At 38.1% G+C, this 22452-nt stretch overlaps 2 protein-coding genes across 6 annotated transcripts in view; one reads left to right on the top strand and one right to left on the bottom strand.

Moving 5' to 3' along the window:
- INTS6 (integrator complex subunit 6) overlaps positions 1-3830 on the top strand; it is a 38597-nt gene extending 34767 nt beyond the window's left edge. For 4 of the 5 annotated variants that reach the window (XM_030273149.4, XM_012569788.5, XM_041716229.2 and 1 more), the window contains 3 exons: positions 252-620; positions 1062-1155; positions 3251-3830. In XM_030273149.4, coding sequence (XP_030129009.1) covers positions 252-620; positions 1062-1155; positions 3251-3344 — 557 coding nt within the window. In that variant the 3' untranslated portion in view covers positions 3345-3830. Of the gene's footprint in view, positions 1-251; positions 621-1061; positions 1156-1602; positions 1715-3250 lie in introns of all 5 variants that reach the window. The other variant, XR_003960515.4, reaches the window with a different exon arrangement.
- Positions 3831-5113: 1283 nt separating this feature from the next.
- Positions 5114-21833, bottom strand: SERPINE3 (serpin family E member 3). The gene is made up of 8 exons (XM_041716247.2): positions 21004-21833; positions 18099-18326; positions 17255-17452; positions 12753-12951; positions 11596-11696; positions 9468-9554; positions 7430-7513; positions 5114-5403 (listed from the first exon to the last, which is right to left on the bottom strand). The coding sequence occupies exons 1-8, from the start codon at positions 21260-21262 to the stop codon at positions 5360-5362; spliced, it is 1200 nt and encodes a 399-aa protein (XP_041572181.2). The 5' UTR covers positions 21263-21833; the 3' UTR covers positions 5114-5359.
- Positions 21834-22452: the final 619 nt, after the last annotated feature.

Here is a 22452-nt window from a genome sequence, read left to right as displayed (position 1 = left end):
TTGGTAGTCCATACAGTAATTTCTTTTTCTTACAAAGAACATACCTGTGATTTTTTGGAAGTCATTAATAGCCAGGAGATAGTGACAGGCTCAGTGTTGTAATCCACAAACAAGTTTTCTTATGCCTGGTATGTACTGTAGACTGTATGAGCTGGAGGATAGTTTTAAGAGTCTAATGTTGATCTGACTCATTTACTTGTATGAGATGATAAGGAATTTGAACTTGGCAAGTGTAATTTTTGTTTTTTCAGCATCAGAAATAAATAATGAAGTTGGAGTTGATGTCATTGAGAATCACAGTATGGACTCCCTTTCATCAGATGTTTTCCCAAATGCTGTGGATTCAGAGTTTTCACTGTCCTCTTCACCATTCAATTCATTGGATCAACCAACAGCTCATGCAGAGGATGTAGGCCATGAACATTTAGGGAACAATTTGAACGTTGATGGGTTTTTGGAGAATCATGAGGAATCAGGTAGTAAAGAGCAAAGTCCAGAAGAGAACTTGACGATGTCTTCACCTAGCAAAGGGAAAAAGCCTGTGCACTGCAGGAGTTCCAGAGAGATTAATATAGAGCTAAGAGCACAAATTATGAAAGAGATCCGAAAACCAGGAAGGAGTAAGTATACTGAATTTCTTTCAGGTAATTGGCATGAGAGTTAAACAAAGAATTAATGTTAAATCACTATTTTAGAAGTGTACTGGACAATTAGACTGAAGCAAAATTAAATTTAAAGCTGAAAAGATTTGTTTTAAAATCTCTGCTAAAAACTTACTGAAGGAGTGATGAAAACATTGCTATACCTATCAGTGTTCATGGAAGTCATGGTTTTTATGTCAATACTAGAATTAGCTTGATAGGTGTTAGTAATATCCTAAGCTTCAATATCACATGTTTAATATTGGTTCTCATTAAATAAGATGTTCTTGCTTCAGTTGATAGGAGATGCAGCTTTAAAGTTTACAAAAATTGAATGTTGCATTTCACTCAAATCTATTACAACAGCTATCTGCAGGCATCTTTTAAATAACTGATGTTTCTATTCTCTTGATCTTTAAGAGTATGAAAGAATCTTCTTTTTACTGAAGCATGTACAAGGAAGCTTACAAACCCGACTGGTATTTTTACAGAATGTTATAAAAGAAGCTTCAAGGTAGGTAACAGGATTGTATTATTCTTACAGAGCTGCACCATGTTGTACCATGTATAACTGCTGGACAATCACGCAATTGTTTGAAAACAATGCTTTGCACTGCAAGTAAATAATTCCCCATGAAAGAGCAGAAATGCATAAGCTTCTTGAGGTGTTGTTTATAAAAGCTTACCTTTTTCCCTTGGATTTTGGCTTAAAAATGTTAGTAACTGTAACTGCCAAATCCCTGTAAATGTAGATGGACAATGGTATAGAAAGAGAAGGTAACTTTAAAAAAAATCATTCCAATTGAAAAGCTCAGGTGAATGTACTGCTAATTTGAAAAATACAATGGAGCTGCCAGTTACTGGGAATTAGGCTTTTAGAAACGGCATCAGCTAAAAATCTTCTCCTAAAAATAGTTTTTAAATTCAGGTATGCTCATAAAGATATGTCTCTACTCTTCAGCATACTTCATTCAGAGATAGCGTAGTCCTGTCTGAGACTTTGGAAATGGAGGTGGCTTTTCTCTGAAGAAGAGTGACTTGATAAGGATTTAAACCCTGTGTTTTTCATCCAGGTAGAAACTGTTCTTTACAGTATCTTTAGACTGTCTGTACTTAGCCTTCTACATGCTTACTGAGAGGAAAAAAGGAGAAATGTATTGGAACCAATAGTGTTTGAGTTGCAAGGAATGAGTAATTCTAGGATCTTGAATGGATCATAAATATAACCAGAACATTGAGCAACCTCAAAGAATAGCTGCTTCTTATTCTGTTTTGTTGTAGTCAGCTCTTTTCCTGTGGCATTAAGCAAATTTCATTATTAAAAACAAAATTTTTGGAGAAAGCCATGCTTCTCAAGGTATGCTGGATGTTGGACATTCATACAGACCCTCTAGCCTTCTAGCCAGCTTGGTGGGGCATGTAAAGTTATGTAGATTGTGCTCTTCTTATAGCAACCATTGCTGTATTGTGCTTTTGCTTGATTGTTACATTGCCTGTCAGAGTTGCTCTGTATGTTGTGAATTATATATTCTTCCTCTCTGTCATAGCACAGCATAACAATACTCTTGCTCTTGGAGTTTGTGGCAGCCCTTAGTGGGGTTGGAATTTTTGTGCTGTAAAATTAGGCCTTTAAGATCACCTGTAGCTCTCATTTCTCTTGCACAGTCTCTTTATTCCAGCTGTCTTTAGTTGACAAATCTACAAAATTTGGCAGTGGTTGCATCAGGGATTGTGGGGAAGCTTGTGATCTGGAAAGGTACCATGTCTCTGTGAGCCAAGGGTGTGGACCAGGATGCCTGACTGGAACCTAGAGGGGTTCTGCTGGGGTTTAGTGAAGTCACAGGACTTGAATTTGGGATATTGTTCAAAATATTTTAATTGCTGCCGTATTTGAATGCACATATGGCTACCAAAGCCTTGGTCAGAAGTGGCTTCTCAGAGGTGCAGAAATGTTGCAAGGGGGAGGGGTTAGCTGGAAACAGCTAGGAGTTATACTTCCTGAGGTGGCGTGAGCAGAGGTGACAGAATGGCCAACTGATCAAATTTATACAACTAATGGAATAGAGCTGTAGAGACTCCAGAGGTATGGAGTTTGGATGCCTGTATTTTCCTTTTATTTTTTTTTTCCAAGTTTTAATTTGTGTTGTTTGTCAGGAGATCTGCTTTGCACTTTTAATGACAGTTCTTCCACCAGTACCAACTTTGTTAACTTGGATGAATGCATCATGAAGACATGCAAATAATCCCTAAAAGCAGTTTGCCATCTTTAGGATCATAGTTCTTTTGATGTATATTTTATTTCTGTGCTTCAGAGCTTCACTTCTGGAAGCAACAAACTCTTGTCTTTTTCCTGAATTTCTGAGAGCTGAGTGATGTTTAGCTATAAACTCTCATAAATGTAGTTTTGTATTCAGCAAATGAAAGAGCAAGTTAGTGGTTTACCAGAATGTTAGGAGACAGTGTATGTATATAAATGAGGTATGTGTAGACCTCATCATGCACTGCTCCTGAAGTAATAATTGACATTTCCAGAGTTCAGTTAAAGTTTTGTCAATGATGTTTCATGTACTACTTTGTGCATCCATCATAATGCTTTCTTTTAAATCCAGGTTTAAAAAACGAATGCTGATAGAACAGCTCGAGAGTTTTCTGGAAGAAATCCATCGCAGATCCAATCAGGTCAACCATATCAAGAGCAGCTAAGAAACTGCACATGAGAGCCACAGCAGGACACTGCTGTTCTTCCTTGCATTCATTTTTGACATGCACTCTTATCTCAAGTTCCTGTACCTGAAAGAATGAGAAGCTGCTCAATTAAATGATGAAAAGTATCAATCATCCTTTTTTTTTCTTCACTTCTGTTATTTTTGTAATGTGAAAAATACAACAAAAACATTTTTATTTAAAGTGAGAACTTCTTGCTTGTCATGGACATAAGTGTCACTTTCCCTCAGGTTCTATTTTTCTTAATCTAACCTTCTCAAAGCTATCACCTCTTAAGGTTGAACTTTGCCAAAAAGTTGCTTTGTAATTTTCAAAGAAAAAAAAAAGCACATACATTAAACAAGGTAATGTTTTGTATATACAGTTATTTTGGATATATTATTGTAAGTTGTATAAATGTATTTTGAAAAATATTTAAGAAAAGCACTTTTGTTATTCCATCAATAAAATCTCTATTTTAATCTTTGTGTAGGTTTGAGTACAGTTTTTATTGAAATTATTTGTTTTGCCATCCCAGAGCCTTCTGTGTTTTGCTATCAGTGTTAAAGAAGGAAGAGTGGTTTTGTATCACTGGATATTCTGCTCCTAATTAGAGAATGAGTGAAAGAGCACTAATGCTGAATTGCAGTTACAGTAGGATATCTTGTGTGCTTTGCACTTTTGGTGACCAGCATAACAAAGTGATGTTTTGTAAGCACATCTGCAGCCATGACAAGCCCTGCAGTTTTATTGAGGTATACAGTGCAGTAAAACAGGGTTCAGTAGCCTTTGAGCTAGGCTGCGTGGAGGTTTTCTGTGACAGAATTTTACATGTTTACAAGTGCGGGAACAGCCACAGAGTGCTCCTGTCTGAACACAAATTATCACTGATTGCTTTACTGGCCACATCTTTCAGCTGTGGTGGATGCTCTGGGTTATCTGCAAGGCTTTGTTTGATTCAAAGGGAGCTGAATAAAACAGTCCTCTCTGATGCTTTTCTTGGGAGTCAGTGGTTTGCAGTCTTCACCCAAAATCTTCGTGGGCCTGGGTTTCTGATGGTTGTGCCATGAGTTCCTGAACACTTGTCATAGCCCAACTTTTGTGAGGATGCTGAAAACCACCCCTCCCATTTTTCATGATGCCAGTAGTCACATTCAATGTTCTTCTGTAATACCTGTTCTATGTTGTCTACACTTCAAAGGCAGTAGAGGTAGTACTGCTACCTCTTTTAGCAGTATTTGTTTGGTCACTGAGTGGGTATTTCTGCTTCTTACCTGCTCTGTGTGGAACAGGCTGCCCTGGCAAATGGTAGAATCGCCATCCCTGGAAGGGTTCAAAAATGTGTAGGTGTGGTGTTAAAGGACTTGGTTTAGTGGTGGACTTGGCAGTGCTGAGTTAATGGTTGGATTTCATGATTTGAGAGGTATTTTCCAACCTTAATGATTCTGTGGTTCTGTCTCAGTTTTGAAACAGCCTTTAAACTTGATTTTCTTCTCACAACATTTTGCTGCTTGCTTGTTACCTTCTATATCAGCTGGGTTATAATTGTCTCAGGTCAGACTGAATTTCAGTTTTATTCTTAAGCTTTTGACTTCAGGACAGGGAAATAAAATTGTGCTTGAAAAATATCACAAAGCTTTCTTGTGGGTTGTTTTCATTCAAGTGACCTGCATACTCAGCAACAGTCAAACTGACTTTAGCCATGGTAAAGTTGAAGAGAAGCTGTTGGCTCATACTGTTAAACATTTAGGAGGCTAAACCATTTCTGTTTTTTTTTTTTTTTTTTTGTAAATGTTTATTTGGATACTGTCTTTGCTGTAGTTGTGGTGCTGATGATTCGTAGACAGCTCTAAATTTCAACAATGTAATAAGGTAGTGGAGATTCTTGGAAAAGTGAAAAAATTGTGTTTTAAATTTTTGTTTAAAATTGTTTTAATAAATACAATGTAGCCTTTAATTTCATTGGAGGAAAGCTCATCATAGGAGGAGCAGAAGTCAGGGTATGCATTTAGTGCTTATTGTGAAGGATTTGTAACTCTTCCTATAAAAAGTACCGAACCTGTAAATGAAAACAACATTAACATTATTTCAGTTTGGGGCCACATTTTCTAAGTGTAGTATAGTTTAAATACGTAATTTAGGTATGGAATTAGCAGGTCATTTATTGCTTATATGGAAAAACTGACTGCAATTGCATGCTTGTCTTAAAATAATTAAACATTTCTGTATTAGAAAAGTCTTTCCAAATAACTGGTGTAGCCCAAACCAGGAACCTGTCAAAAGCTGAAACTTTCACTGAGCAAAACAGAACTGAAGTTCATTGCTTTGTGTTCATATTTTAGTTACAGAAGAGACTTAAATGACTGCCTCAGATTGACTGGATTTGTTTGGTTATTTGTAATGTTATTACCTTGTCTGTTCTTCAAAGGCAATGTGCTTAAACCTGAAATTCAGATTTAAAAACGCTAAAACTTTTCAATTATTTTGAGCAGAACTATGCTATTTTAAGTATTGGAAAACATATTTCTGCTATTACTAGAAAATTGATGCAATGAATACTTTTGGTCTATATAATGATTCATTAAGAACTTTATGGGCATAGAAGTTTTAAGCACTTTTAGACAGGTGGATGAAAAATAGGTTTTGTTTGTTCAAACTTTCTATACCTCAAAAACTTGAATCACTAAGTCTGAATAAACAAAATGACTGAATGTTTTCACTTTTTGCATTAAAAAGCAGGAGTTATGGAAATATATTTTTGATTTTGAGTTGATCGGAAGGTATGTATTTTATGCTTCACATGAAAATCCTGCTTTGCAATCTGATTTCCTTCCTCTTTATATAATTTATATATGCTGTAAACCGACCATTTTATTCCCCTAAGTTAGTTTGTTCTTAATCTTGAAGAGTCTGTGACTTATGTTTCATAGGTGAGTTTATTAATGCCTTTTTATTTTAAAATTCTGCATTTGCCAAGTAAAATACTTTTATCCATTGACTGGTAATGATTGCCAAAGCATATTTAAAACAAAATTCCGAGCAAGGCAGTAATTTTCTCTTTGGATGCTTGCACTGTGGTCAAAAATCATGATATGGGTTTTTAAAACAAAATGTTGCATACACAGGTATTCACTGACCAAGAGCACGGTGTGTGATTCTTGGAAGGAGATAAGGGAAATTTCTGTCTTTGTGCTAGGCACCAGTTTTTTACTGAACCCTATAAATGTCTGTATGTTCCTTGAAAATCTAAATGTCAGTGACCCCAGTTATGAGAGAAATGTGGTGGTTTGAACGATTTTTAGGAAAGTACTTCAGGTGCAAAATTACTGCATTGTTAAGAATTATGAGAGTTGTTGGATATTGGCCTGATGCTTCAGAGTAGCAAATACCTGCTAAATTGTGAATTATGCAGTTCTTTATTATTGCCAACAAGCTATAGGGTGTTTTCTTTTGGCAGACATTCTGGAGTAACTTAATGGGATTGGACATCTGAAATGAGACTTATAATTCACTACTGAAGCTAAAGGAGCACTGTGATTCTTCACTCCAAGAGATGCTCTGCAGTTCCGTTTGGGTTTTTTGGGTGTTTTTTGTCTGAGGTCTAGGAGAGGTCATTTACACGAAAAGAGTTAACAGTTGCAAAGAAATGTTTTTTGTTTGGCAGAAGTCTGTTTGCTATCAGTATGGGCATGGATAAGTTTCCTTTATAGGGAAAGGTTTCTATTTTAACTACTTCAGATGTTAATCCAGCTGGTCTGGCCCATTTGTAATTTGAATTGCTCTGTAGAGATCAGTTCCTGATGCTGGAATGTTCAGCATCTGAGATCTCTCCAGTGCCTGTCACTTTGATAGAAATTTTTTGAGCACATATTGCATGTACAAAGAAGAGGCTAATCTGGCTTCCTAGACTTCTATGACTATTATACATTCTTTTTAAGGAAATTGAAATATATGCTTTAAAACCCCAATCCCCACTGTTTCTGTGGTTGTTTGAAGTTTTCTGTACTGAAGAAGGGCATGTTATTTGTATTGATTTCAGTGTTACTTGTGTGGGATTCTGCTCCTGAAAGGCAAAGCATGCATACCTGTCTTAGCTTGTCTCAGGAAAAATGTGAAAGGTCGATCTGCTTTGAAAATAGGTGTTCGAGATCTTTTCAGTAAGACCATTGCTGTAATGCAACAAAGAAAACATTGTAAAATGCATCAGAAAATGTTTTTTCTTTCCATCTTCCATACAGTGCCCTCAAACTCTGGTAAGTATCTTGACTTTTGAGTTGCTCCTCTGCTGTAAGACTAAAACAACGATTTTATCCCGCAGTTGGATCAGTCTGGCAAAACTAACAAGTCAGGAGCTGTGAGACTACATGCATGTGATTCATGCATATTTCAGTGCTGAAGGGTGTCTGCTTGGCTTTGGATCTCAAAGGTAACTTTTGTCATCACATCCCTACCTCTGCTGAAGTTATTCCATGCTGTTGCCTCACCAGTTAGACAATTCCTAGCTGTGCTGTTCTGGTGAAAAAGATAAACACGGCACAAATGTAGTTCCTTATCCAACTGGGAGACAAGCAGCAGAGAAATACCTATGTCATTTTGGAATTTCTTGTGTCAGAGCTCTCAACAAAATCTTAAGTATCCTCAACTCAGTTTAGGACGGTCTTTCCTCTCCGGTTGTGGGTTAACTATTAGATTAAATTAAGAGTTTTAAAGAATTGTGATGCCTCAGCTGTTATTAAAATACATCTTGTTTAAATTAATTCTTCCTTTAAGCTATATAGTATTAAGAATACATTGTCTAAAACCCCACCACTAAACCCATCAGATCTGGATTATTTTTTGAACAGTTAAAACAATGGAATTAATTTGAAAATTCAATTAAGACACAATAAAACTAGTTTGGGAAGGCACTATTTTTTAGGGCTTGTAAAAAAATATGCCTAGTTTCAAGTTGTCATGTCACTAGATCTTTTGAAGTAAACAATAAACGTAATTGCACTTTTTAAAATCTGCTTGCCAGCTTGGTCTGATTGGAGTTAAGGGATGTTTTGGCATTGGTTTCAAGGGGATAAAAGTCTATTCTCCTTAGTCTTTGGTATATAATTGAAGTCACCTAAAGCTCTTATTTTGTATGGGCCTTACCACACAATTTTTAACAACATTACTGTCCTGGTAGAGATTAAAACTGTTACAAAACTTAAAACTGTACAGCTCTGCAGAAAGGTTAACTTAGTTATGCCAGATGTTCTCTGTACACCCCCCCATGTACATGTGTGTTTTATTCAGGGTTGTTTCTAGAGGAATTCTAAATACATCATTATAGGTGTGCTCGGGTAGTTTTTGGCATTGCAACTGCTGGATGTTGGGCACCACAGCGAGGTGCACTACCATGCTCTCTACATGGCTCTTGAATTCCTTCCTGGGAGCAAGGAGGAGAAGTGGTAGAGTGCTCTGGTCCCCAGCCAAGGACCCACCAGCATTTGAGATATGGAGCACATTTTTCCTTGGCACAGCCCAGGAAGGAGAAAGGCAAGATGTGGTTAATGGTGAATGAGTCATGTACTGACTGGGTAGTCCATAGCTGAGACTTTGCTCTGAGTCTCCCACTCACCCAGTCCCATCTGCTCGTGTGGAAGTGATCTGTTAGCAGGAGCTACTGCATGTGAAGGTCACACTTCAAAGTATGTAAGAATCAAGCTTGTGTGCATAAAACTTGCCCATCATTACCATTAATGCTATCAAAAAGATCATCCTCAAATCCCATAACAGTTAAGGAGCTGTAGATAAAATATTACTAACCTTTTTACATTTTTTTGTTATTATGATCTGAGCAAATAGATATTTAACCAGCAGAAAAATATATATGGTATATTTCCTCAAAGTGGATTTTCCCTGGACTGGCAAAGTTGTTTTTTTCATTTGGGGCATTACACCTTAGTTGGACATCAAAAATTAAAGTTTCTTATGAGCAATTACAAAGGTAAAATGAAAGTGTGTTAAATACAAAAATTTGTCAGGCATACGTGTAAATTCTACCATGCTTTTTTTTTTGTTTTCAATAAGAGACTAGTAGTTGGTTTTATACTGGTAAGCTCCAGAAGTGAGAAGTTTGAGTATTTGATTTACCTGTAGCTCCTGATGCCTTTGTACCATCTTCTGTTACTTCAATCTCTGCTTTGTGAATAGCTTCTGAAATATAAAGACTATCTTGCTCTGCAAAACCCCAAAAATTAGTGAGTTATTTTCTGCATTTTATTACAAACATATTTTAGAAAAATACTCAGAATGCTTTTACCTTTTTTTCCCCTGCAGAATCTAAGGATCACATAACTTAGGTATTTCAGCATTTGACTGTTCTCCCATTATATGGATAACAGTGGATTGAATGCTGAATGGGAGTTACTAGTTTGAGAGGTCCCCAGGTTCTGGTGGAAGGCAAGGTTACATAGTGAAAATAGAAACTTAAACAAAGTGAGGGCAATGAAAGAGCTGAAGAACCCTTGGAAGGGAAAATGTAGAAAAAAATGTTCTTCAGGAAGAAACAATGGAACTGTGACATAAAATGAATCTTGGAAAAGAAGTAATTTCGGAAAGACACTGGAAGAGAGTGTTACAAGTCTGCTTTTCTCCAGCAGCCTGCAAAAGGCAGAAAGCAGGAAAGTTTGGAAAGTTTTTTCTTTCTTTTCTCAATTAAAGGATCAAGTCCAATGTGTAGGTGAAATCAAAGAAATGCTAAAAGAGAATTTTATCTATTTGTCTTAATTTTGTCCAGTCAGAAAAAATGAGAGGAAAGCAAGCAGGAGAAAAACTAGGGAGAGGAAGAATTTTAAAAAGTAGATAAATCTTACACATTTTTGAGGGGAAAAATACAAGCTTTCAGGTATTAAAAAAAGTTATTTCAGGTCTAAAATGAGGAAATACATTTGTTTGCTAAATGTGATCTGAGAGTAAATATTCTGAAGATTATCTTTCTGCTTCATACAGAAGAGAAAATGAAAACGTACCTTTTTTTATGGTCTATTGGTTAAGTAAAAGATACATTTTTCCTTGTAAACTCTGCCTTACATAACTCTTAGACCATATAGAACCCTTCTATGACATGGTGATGTGAGAGAAGAGCTAAAAAGAGCCTCAACATATCCTTTATTCCATAACCCTGTCAGGGCAGGATCAAATACTTCTACAAGCCTTATCCTGAATGCTAAAAGCCAAAGGGAAGCTGCTAAATTATATTGTTTATGGAATTAATTTCCCCAAAGTATTTATCTTATTTAAATAGATATTAACTTTATAAAATACATCCTTGTGTAGTTTATCAGTATATTAATATTTGTTTGCAATAAGCAAAGCAGTGGTGAGCAGTAACAAATCATTTTAATGTGCATCTCTGTGCAGTCTGAGATCTGTATTGCAATGAAACATTGCTATATTCAATTTTAAGAGCAGCATTAAAAACTCCATGAGTGATGTGCCTTCTGTGGTTCCCAGGAAAGCAACTTTTCTGTAAAAGCAGGTTTGTCTGAATTGGAGCAATTTAATTTATTCAGTCACATGCACAAGAATGAGCGCTGCTTGCTGGGCAGCTACCACTCCCAAGTCTTTACTGTGAGCAGAAATGACTAAGTTGAAATATTTTCTTGCTGGAAGGAGTCAAAGGAAAAAGAATAAATAATGTGGATTCCTTATTTTTCATTTAAAATTAAATGGAGACAAATTTTCCAAGGAGCAAAAGAATTTCAGTGTTCCAAACCCAAGAATTTAATCATAACAGCATTTTAGCAAAGGGAGAGTATAACTTTGAATACTGATTACTGGATTAGCAAGGCAGTATATATAGCCTGGGCATAAACCAGTACTATTCGCAGTGTCAGGAGTTGGAATATAGACTTGTTGGACCAGCATCCCTCACTGTTAAATAACTATTTGAAAACACAAACAGGAATGCAAGTTTTACTAAAGCATCCTAAATTTCTGAATAAATAACCATTTTCCCAAGCCTACACTGTCTTGACAGTTTTAATCTTATAGACAAGAAAAAAGTAAGTTCAAGACCGAAACCAAACCTGTGCTTTCAGCTTCCACTTTTCTACAAAACAGCTCAAAATACAATTGCAGTTGAGTGTGAATTGTGCTTTAGAGTTTCACAGATAAAGAAGTACAATCTATTGAGAAGACGCAGGTCTAGCAAATCATTCAAATATGAGTCTAAAACTATTGGGTCAAGGATCATTTTGTATTTGGTCTAGCCTCTTACCTGAAATGCCTTTGAAATTAGCAGTGATGGGATCAAATGCATCTCTAATTCCCAAGGCAGAAAGAACTGTCTTTAGGTCAAAAAGGCTTTGAATACTGAACCTGAAATTAATGTGATAGACTTTATTTAAATGCAAGATTTGTAGAGTTTTGTGGAATTAAAAGGCATTAACACATAAAATTTATTTCAAGCCTGTACATTTCATCCATCTCTTCCTGTATGAGCCCAGTGTGTTGTCTGATTAAGTGTATTTGCAGAAAAGTAACTGACCTTCATCTGAAGACATTAACAGAAGGAATTCCTTGCCACCCTCTGTTGCAATCAGATTGCTACTAAGTCTTCGTGACATGTGAATTTTGCATTTTCACAAAGTGTTCCCTTTCTAAAGTTATTTTTGATTATAGCAAATGGCCCTTGGAAACATTTCCCAAAAATTAGCTTGAAGAAAACAAATATTAATGTACACACTGGTTTTTACTGCTCTGTTATTGTGATGAATACATTTTAAGATGTGTATAATGAAGCCCTTCTGTGCTAATCCATACAATAGATACAGCCACATAAAGTCTTCTGTGCCCAGTTCCTCCTGCTATGCAATTTCGTTGGAGTAGATGGTAGAAAATACCTCCAGCATAGGTGTTTGCTAAAACAACAACTGACTAAAGTGGAAAATGAATAAGTGAAACCTGCTTTTTGCGTGGAAAGATGGTTAATGGCTGCTGGAGGGAGGCCAGGCTCTTTGTCTAGTGCCTTTTTAGTACTCTGGCAAGTTTAGAAAATACAAAATAGTGTGTCTTTAGTAGGTTACATGTTTATTCTTCCTTAGACAAAGACAAAAATGAGTGTGGGAAAGGTCAAGCAACACTTCCTTTGGTTTAGATCCTTAAAGGATTTATACCCCAAAGAAAAAGTAAAATCTGTAGGATCAACTAAATAGTTAGGTTTTTTAAAACAGTACAGAATGTAACCAGAAAGTCTTGTAATTCCTGGCTCACCTCTTTGTGGTTTAAGAAAGGGTTAGAGCATCTCTGAACATGTGATGGGTAATGAAACCAAAAGCATGTAATTTGATTTTGCTCACACACTGCTTGTGTCAGCACTGTCACATGGAATTCTGACAGCTAAAGTAGTGAATTTGTTGTGCTAACATTGCTTACCTAGGCAGAAATATGTCCATCTTTGTTCTCTTCAAGCTGTTGGCCCAGAGGGTTATGGTTTTGGCAGAAAGGTGAGACTCAATCTGGGACAAAGGTGTTCTTTTGTGGCTGGGAAGCACCAGGAACATGCTGAGTTTCTCCCCCAGGTAGGGTAACTCGACCACGCTGAAAGCCTCCAGAGCTGCAGTCTGGAACTGGCCTGTGGGTGGGCAAAGAGAGATCTTATTTCATCATTCAAGTGGGAAGAAAACCCCAAACCCACAACCCTTGCTGGGGTCAGCAGACAGTTCAGAGCTGCTGTGGTGGGATGTAGGGAGAGGTCTCCAGTTCTTGGGCTCCTGTAGCCAGCTCAGGTTGCTGTTAACTCACCTGAACAGAGCTGAGTGTGTCAGAGACACAGATATCTTGGCAGAGCAGTGCCAATGCCGCTGATAGCACCTGAAGAACCACCTCAACAGAGCATGGGCATTTTATTACTTTTATTTTATGTCCCCCTTGCTCAGTCTGGGGACAAAATACCCAAAACTACCAAGTTAATGACAGCAACTATGATGACTCTTCCCACAATGTATGTTCTTTGAATAAACTTACAATTTTATCTTTTTCACTAATATACTACTACAACAGATAGGAATTACAAAAAACAAAATGCAGTGTCCTATTTGATTAATTGAAACTTACTTTGGCTCATGTTTCCATCTTTGCTACCTTTAAAAGTCAATTTTAATCTTATTTCAAGAAAAAAATAATTCCATTAAACAAGAGCTAGTATACACTTATTTAAAATTTACTGTTTATTTATTTTCTATTTAAGCACAAAATTTATAATTTTTGAAAATCTATGCACAGAGACCTATCACAGTCAGATGAAGGTCATAAAAAATAGTCTCAAAAGTAAAAGCTGGAGAGCTTCGAAACTTCCAATTAGCATTACAGCACTCTGTAATGGCCATTTAAAAGTACCATTTTCATCCCATATTCCAAAAAACAAGTTAATCCAGACATTTCTAATGAATTCTGTTATACAGTAGAACAGATAGGTTGTCACAATTTTACTTCCTAATTTTTTCATCGGAGAATCCAGTAAGTAGCATTTCAGGAACACTTAGCAATGGTTATTGAGCCAGGAGTTTAATACAACTTAAGTACAAGGCACAAGTGAAAGTCTTACTGCCTTTACTGCAAGCCATCCAAGATACTGAATCTACACCTCCTTCATCCAGCTGTAGCAGTTGTATCTTCAAGGGCAGATGCTCACACTGTTTGAGTCAGTGGTTGTAAATAACTGTAGATGGATAGCTCATGTTCATAATACCTAAATATTTGGCAATAAATACATAGCTATAGGATTTTTCAAATATTTAGTGTACAGTGATTGTTAGTTTTGCAGATATGGACTAGTGAGAATTCATTAAGTGTTGATTGTTCTGCTAGATTAATTTTAGGCTCTTAGACCAACCCTCCTGTCTTGCAATCTGGAGAGAGAATTGCTCTGTTAAAACCAGCTCCCAGCATGTGGATCATTTGCTGGGAAAAGATGTTCTAATTTCTAATGGGCAGGCAAGGAAGATTTTATGTGTCCAGTGCACTGGAGATGGGTGGTATAATTTGTGGGCATGCTGATATTTTGAAGTCAGCACATTCTTCACAAAGGTTATACACTCCTTATTTATTAATTTGAAAGAAAATCAAAGACTTTAGATTATTGAGTCAGAACATTTAGTGTTCATTGCTTGAACTAATTTTGAGCATCCCATAAGGATTACACATACGCTGTTAGAATTCAAATATAGTTTAAAAAATGCTTGGAAAAATGAGTATGTAAAATAGTTTTGGTGTTTAAGAAGTGTGTGTGAACAGTAATGTTGACATTTTCTAGAGCAGTCTTACTTGTCCCTAGGCTGGTTTGTTCTGTGTGGCAATGTTACAAGGATAAACAATGTTGTAAATGCTGCAACTGATAACAGGCCACAGCTTATCTTCCTCACTCTGTGTTTTGGATCCTGGTGGGACACAGCTGCTATCATTTAATAATAAAGGAAGTCATCTCAGACCTCTGTTTGGCTGTACTGAGCCAGTCTTTTGCATTAAGTTTAAACTGATTTGTTAGCAATGTTTCTGGATTTTTTTAGTGACTAAGATTGAATTGGCCCAATCAAATCTGACAACCAGCAAATTTTAAATGATCCTTTCTATTTTAGCTTTCTTCAAAAGTCTCTCAGACTGCAGAGAGCTCACATGTTTCAGGCTGGATGAAAGGAAGGTAATCCAAATATTTTGTCTTCCCTTTTCTGTGCAAAAATTTAGTGCTCTAGCTACCTACTTAAAGATAATAGGATGGAGTTCCTTGTGTTTTGGCAAGTGGTCAAAAGCGCACAACAAATGATTCACATCAACTTTGCAAGGACTGGAGCAAATATATGGTCAGATGAAGCAGCTTAGCTGTGGAGCTCCTGGTAATTGGCTTTACCTGAGATCTCTACTTCTACAAGCAGCAGCAGCATCCTGCTTTCTGTCATTTAATAATCTGGGACCTTAATGATCACCACCTCAGAATATAAGAAGAACTTGGATGTGGAATTGCAAATGAGTCAGCAAAGATTTTTAATACCCTGATGATTCAGGTTTTTTCCATGATTAGGGAACAGGAGTACATTTGTAAGAAAGAGGAGGCAATCTGGGAAACCTTAGGTCTGTCTTTGAGAAGTTTTAGGACACTGGAGAAAAGAAGATTATTCTTCTCAGGTCACAGAGGGAAATAGAAAGTGAGATAAACTGCCATATCATGTAGACCAGCAAACAAAGCTATACACTTTTTTGACTTGTTAACTAATTTGATAAAAAGACAAAGATCCAGCCATCTAGTTTTAGGTAAAACATTAAACATTTTTTTATTGTGCCACTATTTACAGTAGAAGTGGTGGCACTTAGAACCAGAAAGGAAAGGCAGCAAGGAGCCACTTGAAGGGGAAACTACAATGAGCAAAGGTACAAGAGGTTGCAAGGGGTCAAAGTATTGTCAGCGCTCAAGACTTTTATCAAAGACAAACAGTGAGATTGTTGTGAAGACTGGAGTGGTGGAAACAAAATGGGTCAAAAACACACAAAGAATTTATATATCTCTGGAGATTTCCCTTCCCCTGATTCACCTAGGAAAAAGGTGCCAAAAGGAAAAAGGCCCAGGTGGGGCCAAACTTGAGTAACTACCCTGAGCCGGTTCTACAATACTCTGCAAAAGGTATTTTTATCAAGACACAGAAATTGTGAAAGCATTTTATCAAGCGTGTATGCCCTCATTGAAATTTTTGTGTACATTTCTGGTCATTTATTTTAAAGAAAGATTAATTTAAATTGGAAAAGTTTTAAAAAAAGAACTAGTAGAGAATTGGGAGCATTTGGTTTTTGAATAGTTTAGAAGAGACTGGCATCTTCATCTTAGCTATTAGGAAATTGAGAGAAAACTTGGTGGCTTGCAATTACATTTGGGAATAAATATCAAAGTGGAAGAGAAGCTATTTAACTTAAAGGATAAATCAGGCAGGATGTTAAGAGATGTAAATCTATCTTGAAAAAATTTAGATTTGGAATTTGGACAGTTTTACCCAAGTGCAGTTCTGAAATTTAGAGTAGGAGGGAAAAGAGCTTTTTATATTTTGGAAGAGATTGTGTAGCTAACTGGCATAGTTCCCGGTGGCAGAAAATTAAGCCTGCAGCATGAGTCCTTCTGTCAGCAACCCACATACATCAAGCCTTTGAAAGTAGCCTACACTGTATTCATATATTATACAAATAAAAGTTTGACCTATATTTATACTGTTTTAAGCCCATGCTGAGATCATCCACTGATTTGGTATATATGACATAAGAATTTCTTTTCTTTTTCTAGAATTTATCCCTGAGGATCTGCAGTTTTTCCCTAAAGACTTGGCTGCAGTGCTGGTGCTCCTGGTTATGCTCCACTCCCTCCGGTGCTCACACATTCAAGGGACAGTGATTTGGCTGAGGGGCCAAGAAATTTCTTACCCAACAAATCAAATTGGTAGGGGTTTGATACAGTTTGTCTTAATTGCCCCTCTGTCATGGGGTCAGATATGCTTCCTACTGCAGCCTCTTCCTAGCCAGCTTTATTTAACAAGCTCCATGCTATTGTAAAGGACTTTGCAGTACCCTCAGTCTCTCATCTTTCTTTCTCCTGGCATGATGTATTGGTGCCTTTTGACTGTTTTCTACAGCTGACAAGTTTGTTATGGAGTACTGGGAGCTGTTGGTCTGTGAGGGATGGGACAGGGACAGTAGATATTTTAGGAAGCATTTTGAACCCAGGATCTCTTTCACGATTGCCTGAAATTATGAGGAGTCAATTTGGTCACCTTCATTTGATGGGACGACTTCTGAGACTCTCCAAGCTGGGAAAACAACACATCTTAGTGTGATATCTGTGGAAATTAAATAAGTCTGTTCCAAATTGCACAGTAGATCAAATATGGATCAAGGACAGTTACCGTAGTTAACTTCAGCTGTGTGGTGCATGGTAGGCACTTTCAGGGTTGAGCCCTCTGACATCGTAAAAGGCAACATCTGGGAATCCATGAAGGAAAACTTTTTTTGCCACATGCTTCTGAAGTACAGGGTGCTCACCAGGGTGACCTGGCTGAGCGGTGACCCAGTGCTCTCCGGTGTCATCCCATGCATATCCACATCTGCATGAAACAGAGACAAGGGAGGGGTACACATGCAGTCCTATGTGCCGAGGCCTAAAGGCCAGATCCATGTGACTAAATAAAGCAAGCTGAGACCCTCTCCATCCTTAAGACCAAGAGGCACAACTCATAAGGCACTACTCACCCTCTACCTTCCCCTCCACACATACACATGCACCTCACTGGGGCTACCTGTTGTTCCATGCTCTCCCCAGAGCTGAGATTGAGCTGGTTAGTGTTTTTATTCCCCATTTTGACTTTTTAAACTCACAGTCTGACTGCTGAGCTTGTGCCCCTGTGTGTCCCTCATAGCGCCATGAAAGCATTCAGTGCCATGAATATGGTCCAAGGGGAATTTGGCTGTTCCTAATTAAAACTGAGAATACTGCAAAGGAATGCCTTTCTAAAAATTAAGGGCACAAGGCAAAGTGGTTACCAGCTTGACACTGCTTACAGATTCAGACCTATTTCAGCTCTTTCTTCACATTACAGATGAGTGTTAACACAAGTTTCCTGGCTTTCAGCCTTGGTTTGGGCAACGTGGAGTAAGGCAAAAATCTTTATGCTTGTTAAAATACAATTTCTCCCATTACTCCTATTTTGCATTTCATTCGTGTGCAACCATTCCTGTGGGTCCCTACGGTACCTGCAAGGTCGGTGGTGATCCATTCCTGTATGTGGGTGCTGTTTGGGTTGGTGAAGTTGGTTTGCAGCAGGCTGCTGTTGGCCCAGCTCGCGGCACGCTCGGTGAAGTCGGGCGAGAGCTGCACGCCTGCATCCACAAAGAGGGAACATCCCAGCTGGACCACTGTGCCTTGGCTGGAGTCAGTCACTGCTTCATCCCCTGTGCGCATGAAATCCTGTACACTTTGATCTGCCAGGCAAGAGAGAGAAACTGCAATTGTTGTGCTGAGGTTAAGGACAGCAGGGATTGCCCCAGGGCTTCGCAGCTCTCAGCTCCAGTGCTGACACTGGTGTCCTCTGACTGTTAAAGCCCTAAAACAACTGGAGCACCCTTGACTTTGTGGAGTATTCCTGTCAAGCACTGCTGCCACGGGCAGTGACGCACTGGGCATTAGAAAGCTCTCTTCATGTGTCTGTAGAAATCACTCAAGTGCAGATGTGTTAAGTGGCTGATTACATGTCAGGCTCACAGTTCTATGCAGACACAGTTCTTAGCAGTTCATATGATAGTTATTTTTTCTTGGTCACTCTGAGTTCCCACCAGTGAGGTCTAGTGCCTCTGACCATGACTGGCTGAGCTGCAAATGCCACAACACCGCTATCTCCTTCTCCTTATGGTATCCACCTATCCCAGGAAAGGCATTTCTCTGACGGCCCTCTGCTGCCCTTGGGCCCTTAGGTGTTGTTTGATTTCTAGAAGGATTGTGTCCCAAACTGGCCCAGTATTTCTGATGAGCCCTGACAATCCTAAACCTAGCTGGTAAGTTACTTCATGTGTTACAAGTGACTCCTTTATTTATACAGTCCACAACAGTGGGCTTTTTTCTTAGTTTAAGAAAACTGACATGATCTGAGGTGTAAAGTATTATTCTTGTGTGTTTTGCATTAATATGGGAGCACTTGATGAGCTCTGTGGAAGATGTGAGAAGTCAAAGATGGTAAATTAGAAGCAGAGATGAATGTGAGCAGTGGTATCCCAAGCTTGTGACTTCACCAAAGTGCTTAGCTAACCAAAGTCCCAAATTCTTACTTGGACAACAGCTAAAAATTACTTTGATAAAAGAGCAAGGAGAAGTAATTTTAAAGCATGTAATTTTGTCTGTGCCGTCTAGTGATACATCCCTTTATACATTGGTTTTGTCAGTACTAGAATAAAGGTAAACCAATTTTCCAAACATTGAAAGAAGTTTCAAGTGCATGTGAGAGCAGATTCTCTGTAAGCAGTGAATGAACCATTGATGTTTTCATTGTTTTCAGCCTGCTAAGATTTTAACCATATCCTTCATTATTGGTTAGGGCAGACTAACATAAACATTAATGCAAACATCTGCTGGAATAAAGGATTTTTTTCCTATACATATATATATATACATACATATACAATTTGGGTTTACTCATCTTATAGGAAATTTCATCTCAGTATTTAATTTATTTATTTGATTTAGACCATTTGAGGAAGGGGTTTCCTTCCCCATTACTGGGAATATGCTATATACCAATAACAATAGATCCCATCCTACTTTATTTTCACATTCATGCATTAATATTACTGAAAGCCAAAGATGAAGTGGTTTATGCCACAGACAGCTAAAATGGAGATAAAATGTCTGCTTGTCATGATGTGCCACATTAGAAGAGAGCATAAAAGAGCTAGCATTAACAACCGCTGCACTTCTCTGTTATACTTTCTGTGGAGATCTATGCTTAAATTTCACTTTGAAATGTTATTCTGTAAGGTCCTTTCATAATAACTGAGCCCCTAATGACAAGAAGTGTCAAGCAAGGTATAAGATTTATATGAATTAATGTTGTTTAGGAATTGAATTTACAGAAATAGGAGTCTTGTAGGCAAGGCTTCGTTATATCAGCTGCTCATAATTTAGATGCACTGTCCCTGTGTCAGTTCATGTAGCTGCATCTGTATGGATCAGCCAGAGTTAGTTCTTACTGCTGTGCTGGGGCTGAATACCAATTGTCTACAGAATGGTGGTGGTGACTGAGTCTGGTTAGACCGTAGGACAATGTGCATTTTAGTCTTCATACTCTGAAGGTAAATTTTATGCTGAGAAATAGCAGTGCTATCTCTATACATAAATACTGTATGTAAGCTGCAAATTTTGAAGATGAGGCAGTCGTCTGCTTTTCATAAACATTCTGCCCCTAATGTAAAATAGTTTTTGACATGTGATTTGAGATGGTAGGATAATCCAGAGCTAAAATGAAAACAGCATCCTTGAATTCAGCTGACTTAATGCTGGATTTAAAGACATCTGTCTTTCCCATATCCCTTCCAAATTCCCAGTGAGTTTTATATTTTAGCCTGCTTTCAGGGAAAGATGCAATTGCACCATCCATCTGTCAATGTATATCTCTGTCTGCCAGTCTCCTTCTGATAACTTTTCATATTTTTGGCCAGTTGTAATACCATTAGCAAAGTCTTAAAGATAATTCAGCTTCTACAGGTTTAATAAAATTTGTTAGTGGGATAGGGGAGAAGAACACTGTTTTCTGCCTGGCAATTCTTTGCAGAGCACACAAAGGAGACCAGGACACAGTGGACACAATGAACCTCTGGCAAACCTGGAGTAATTCTGCTGTTCAGGGAAGTAACTTTTCTAGATATAGCAGTGTTTTTTGTCATAAGAGAGTAAGTACTGATTCAGGAAAAGAGGAATAATAACCTGTTTGTCAACTACTCACTCCCTTGAGTTTCCTTTGTCTATCTGATACCTGGCTGTCAAAGATGGAGAAAAGTACATCTCGCAGTGAGAGAGAAAGAAGAAGTTCAGTATGATGTGTGCAATTCTTGTCACCTTTGTAATTTATTACAAAAAGTAAGATAATAAGGATTTTTCTAAGTACGTTACCATGAATGCTGTATCCTAGGGCATCTTGCAGCTCCATAAGGGTATTTCCTTGAGCTCCAAACTGCAGCAGCTCCAAAGAAACAGCCACACTTGCTGGAGAGACTACCAGATTGGTCCTGTTCTCTGCTTCAGACACCTGCCTGTAGAGACTGATGGCAAATTCAGTCTTCTGCTCTCTCAGCTCATCATAGGAGATGCAGTTCCCTTTGGTTATGCGGCAAGCAGACAGGATAAATGCAGAGAATAAAATGGGCAACATGAAGATGAGCTGGGAACAGTCTCCACCAGCTAATACCTGCAATTAATGGCACATATATATTTAGAAAAGCAATAGTCTGAGCTGGCAGAGGAACTTTCCATCAGTGTTGAGATATCACTTACAATGCTAATGATCACTGTTAAAATACTTGTCCAGGTCTACTCAGTAGCTACTGTCATTTAAAAAAAAGAGAAAATACATATGTATGATATGTATGGCCATGCTGATGACTCTGTTGACTAACAAGAACTGAATTTTCCAGAATGCTGTAGCATGTAAGATGGTTGGCCATTACAGAGCATGGAGACACAGTCTCTTGGTTAAAAATTAGCTACCTGCACACATGATGGATCACCTCAGTGCAGTCTCCATGCTGCTGAGCACCCACAGCTTCTTTCTGTCCCCAGCAGAAAGGGGGTCACACCCAGCATTCCCAGAAGAAAGGACACCCCTCATGAAGTACAGAAATCTAATTGGAGGCTCCAGGCTGGGCTTTGGATCCAACTTTGCAAAAAGACTGGCTTCAAATTTCCCCCCTCCCCTGCCCAGATATTCTTTCTATGAAATTTATGCCAGCGAAATAAAAGGTGGTATTTGCAAAAGGCTCCAGTGCTTGCTGCACAAAATCACCACATCAGATTTTATGGGAAATCAAGCACTGGTCAACGTTATATTAAGAGACACTTAGATTTATATTTAAAGGAATAATGCTAAAATGAGAGAATAGTTTTCCTTACAGAATTCCACATTTGAAGATTGTATACAAATATATTTTAAAAATTACTGCACCTTCTTTCACCTCAGGATTTCCTACAAATCTTTCTCCATGCCCTTTGCTCTAGAGAGCACCTCTAATGCTTTGTATTTACTCACAGTTAGCTCTGTTAAATTGTCTTGCCTTTCTGTGTCCTTCGGGGTGCCTGAATGGAAGCTGCCTATGAACGTCTTGTCTCCTTCTTTAATAGGTAGTGGAGCAAAGACCAAGTCATGAGACTATATTTAAAGGGATAGTCAGTGATCAGAGTCTCTGTCGGCGATGTCTGTACCACTCTGTCCAAATTCCTGTAGGCTACAAGCTCTATGGAGAGCCAGGCAAAGCAGCATGCCACTGACCAGCAAATCCAAGGCAAGGAACAAAAAGGTACACATGGACATAGAGTCAGCAACTTCCTCGCAAGCCCTGCTCGAGC

The sequence above is a fragment of the Taeniopygia guttata genome, chromosome 1 (genome assembly GCF_048771995.1).
Source record: "Taeniopygia guttata chromosome 1, bTaeGut7.mat, whole genome shotgun sequence".
In the NCBI taxonomy this organism is placed as follows: Eukaryota; Metazoa; Chordata; class Aves; order Passeriformes; family Estrildidae; genus Taeniopygia; species Taeniopygia guttata.
The sequence above is the reverse complement of the archived record's forward strand: the minus strand, read 5'-3'. Positions and strand labels throughout refer to the sequence as shown.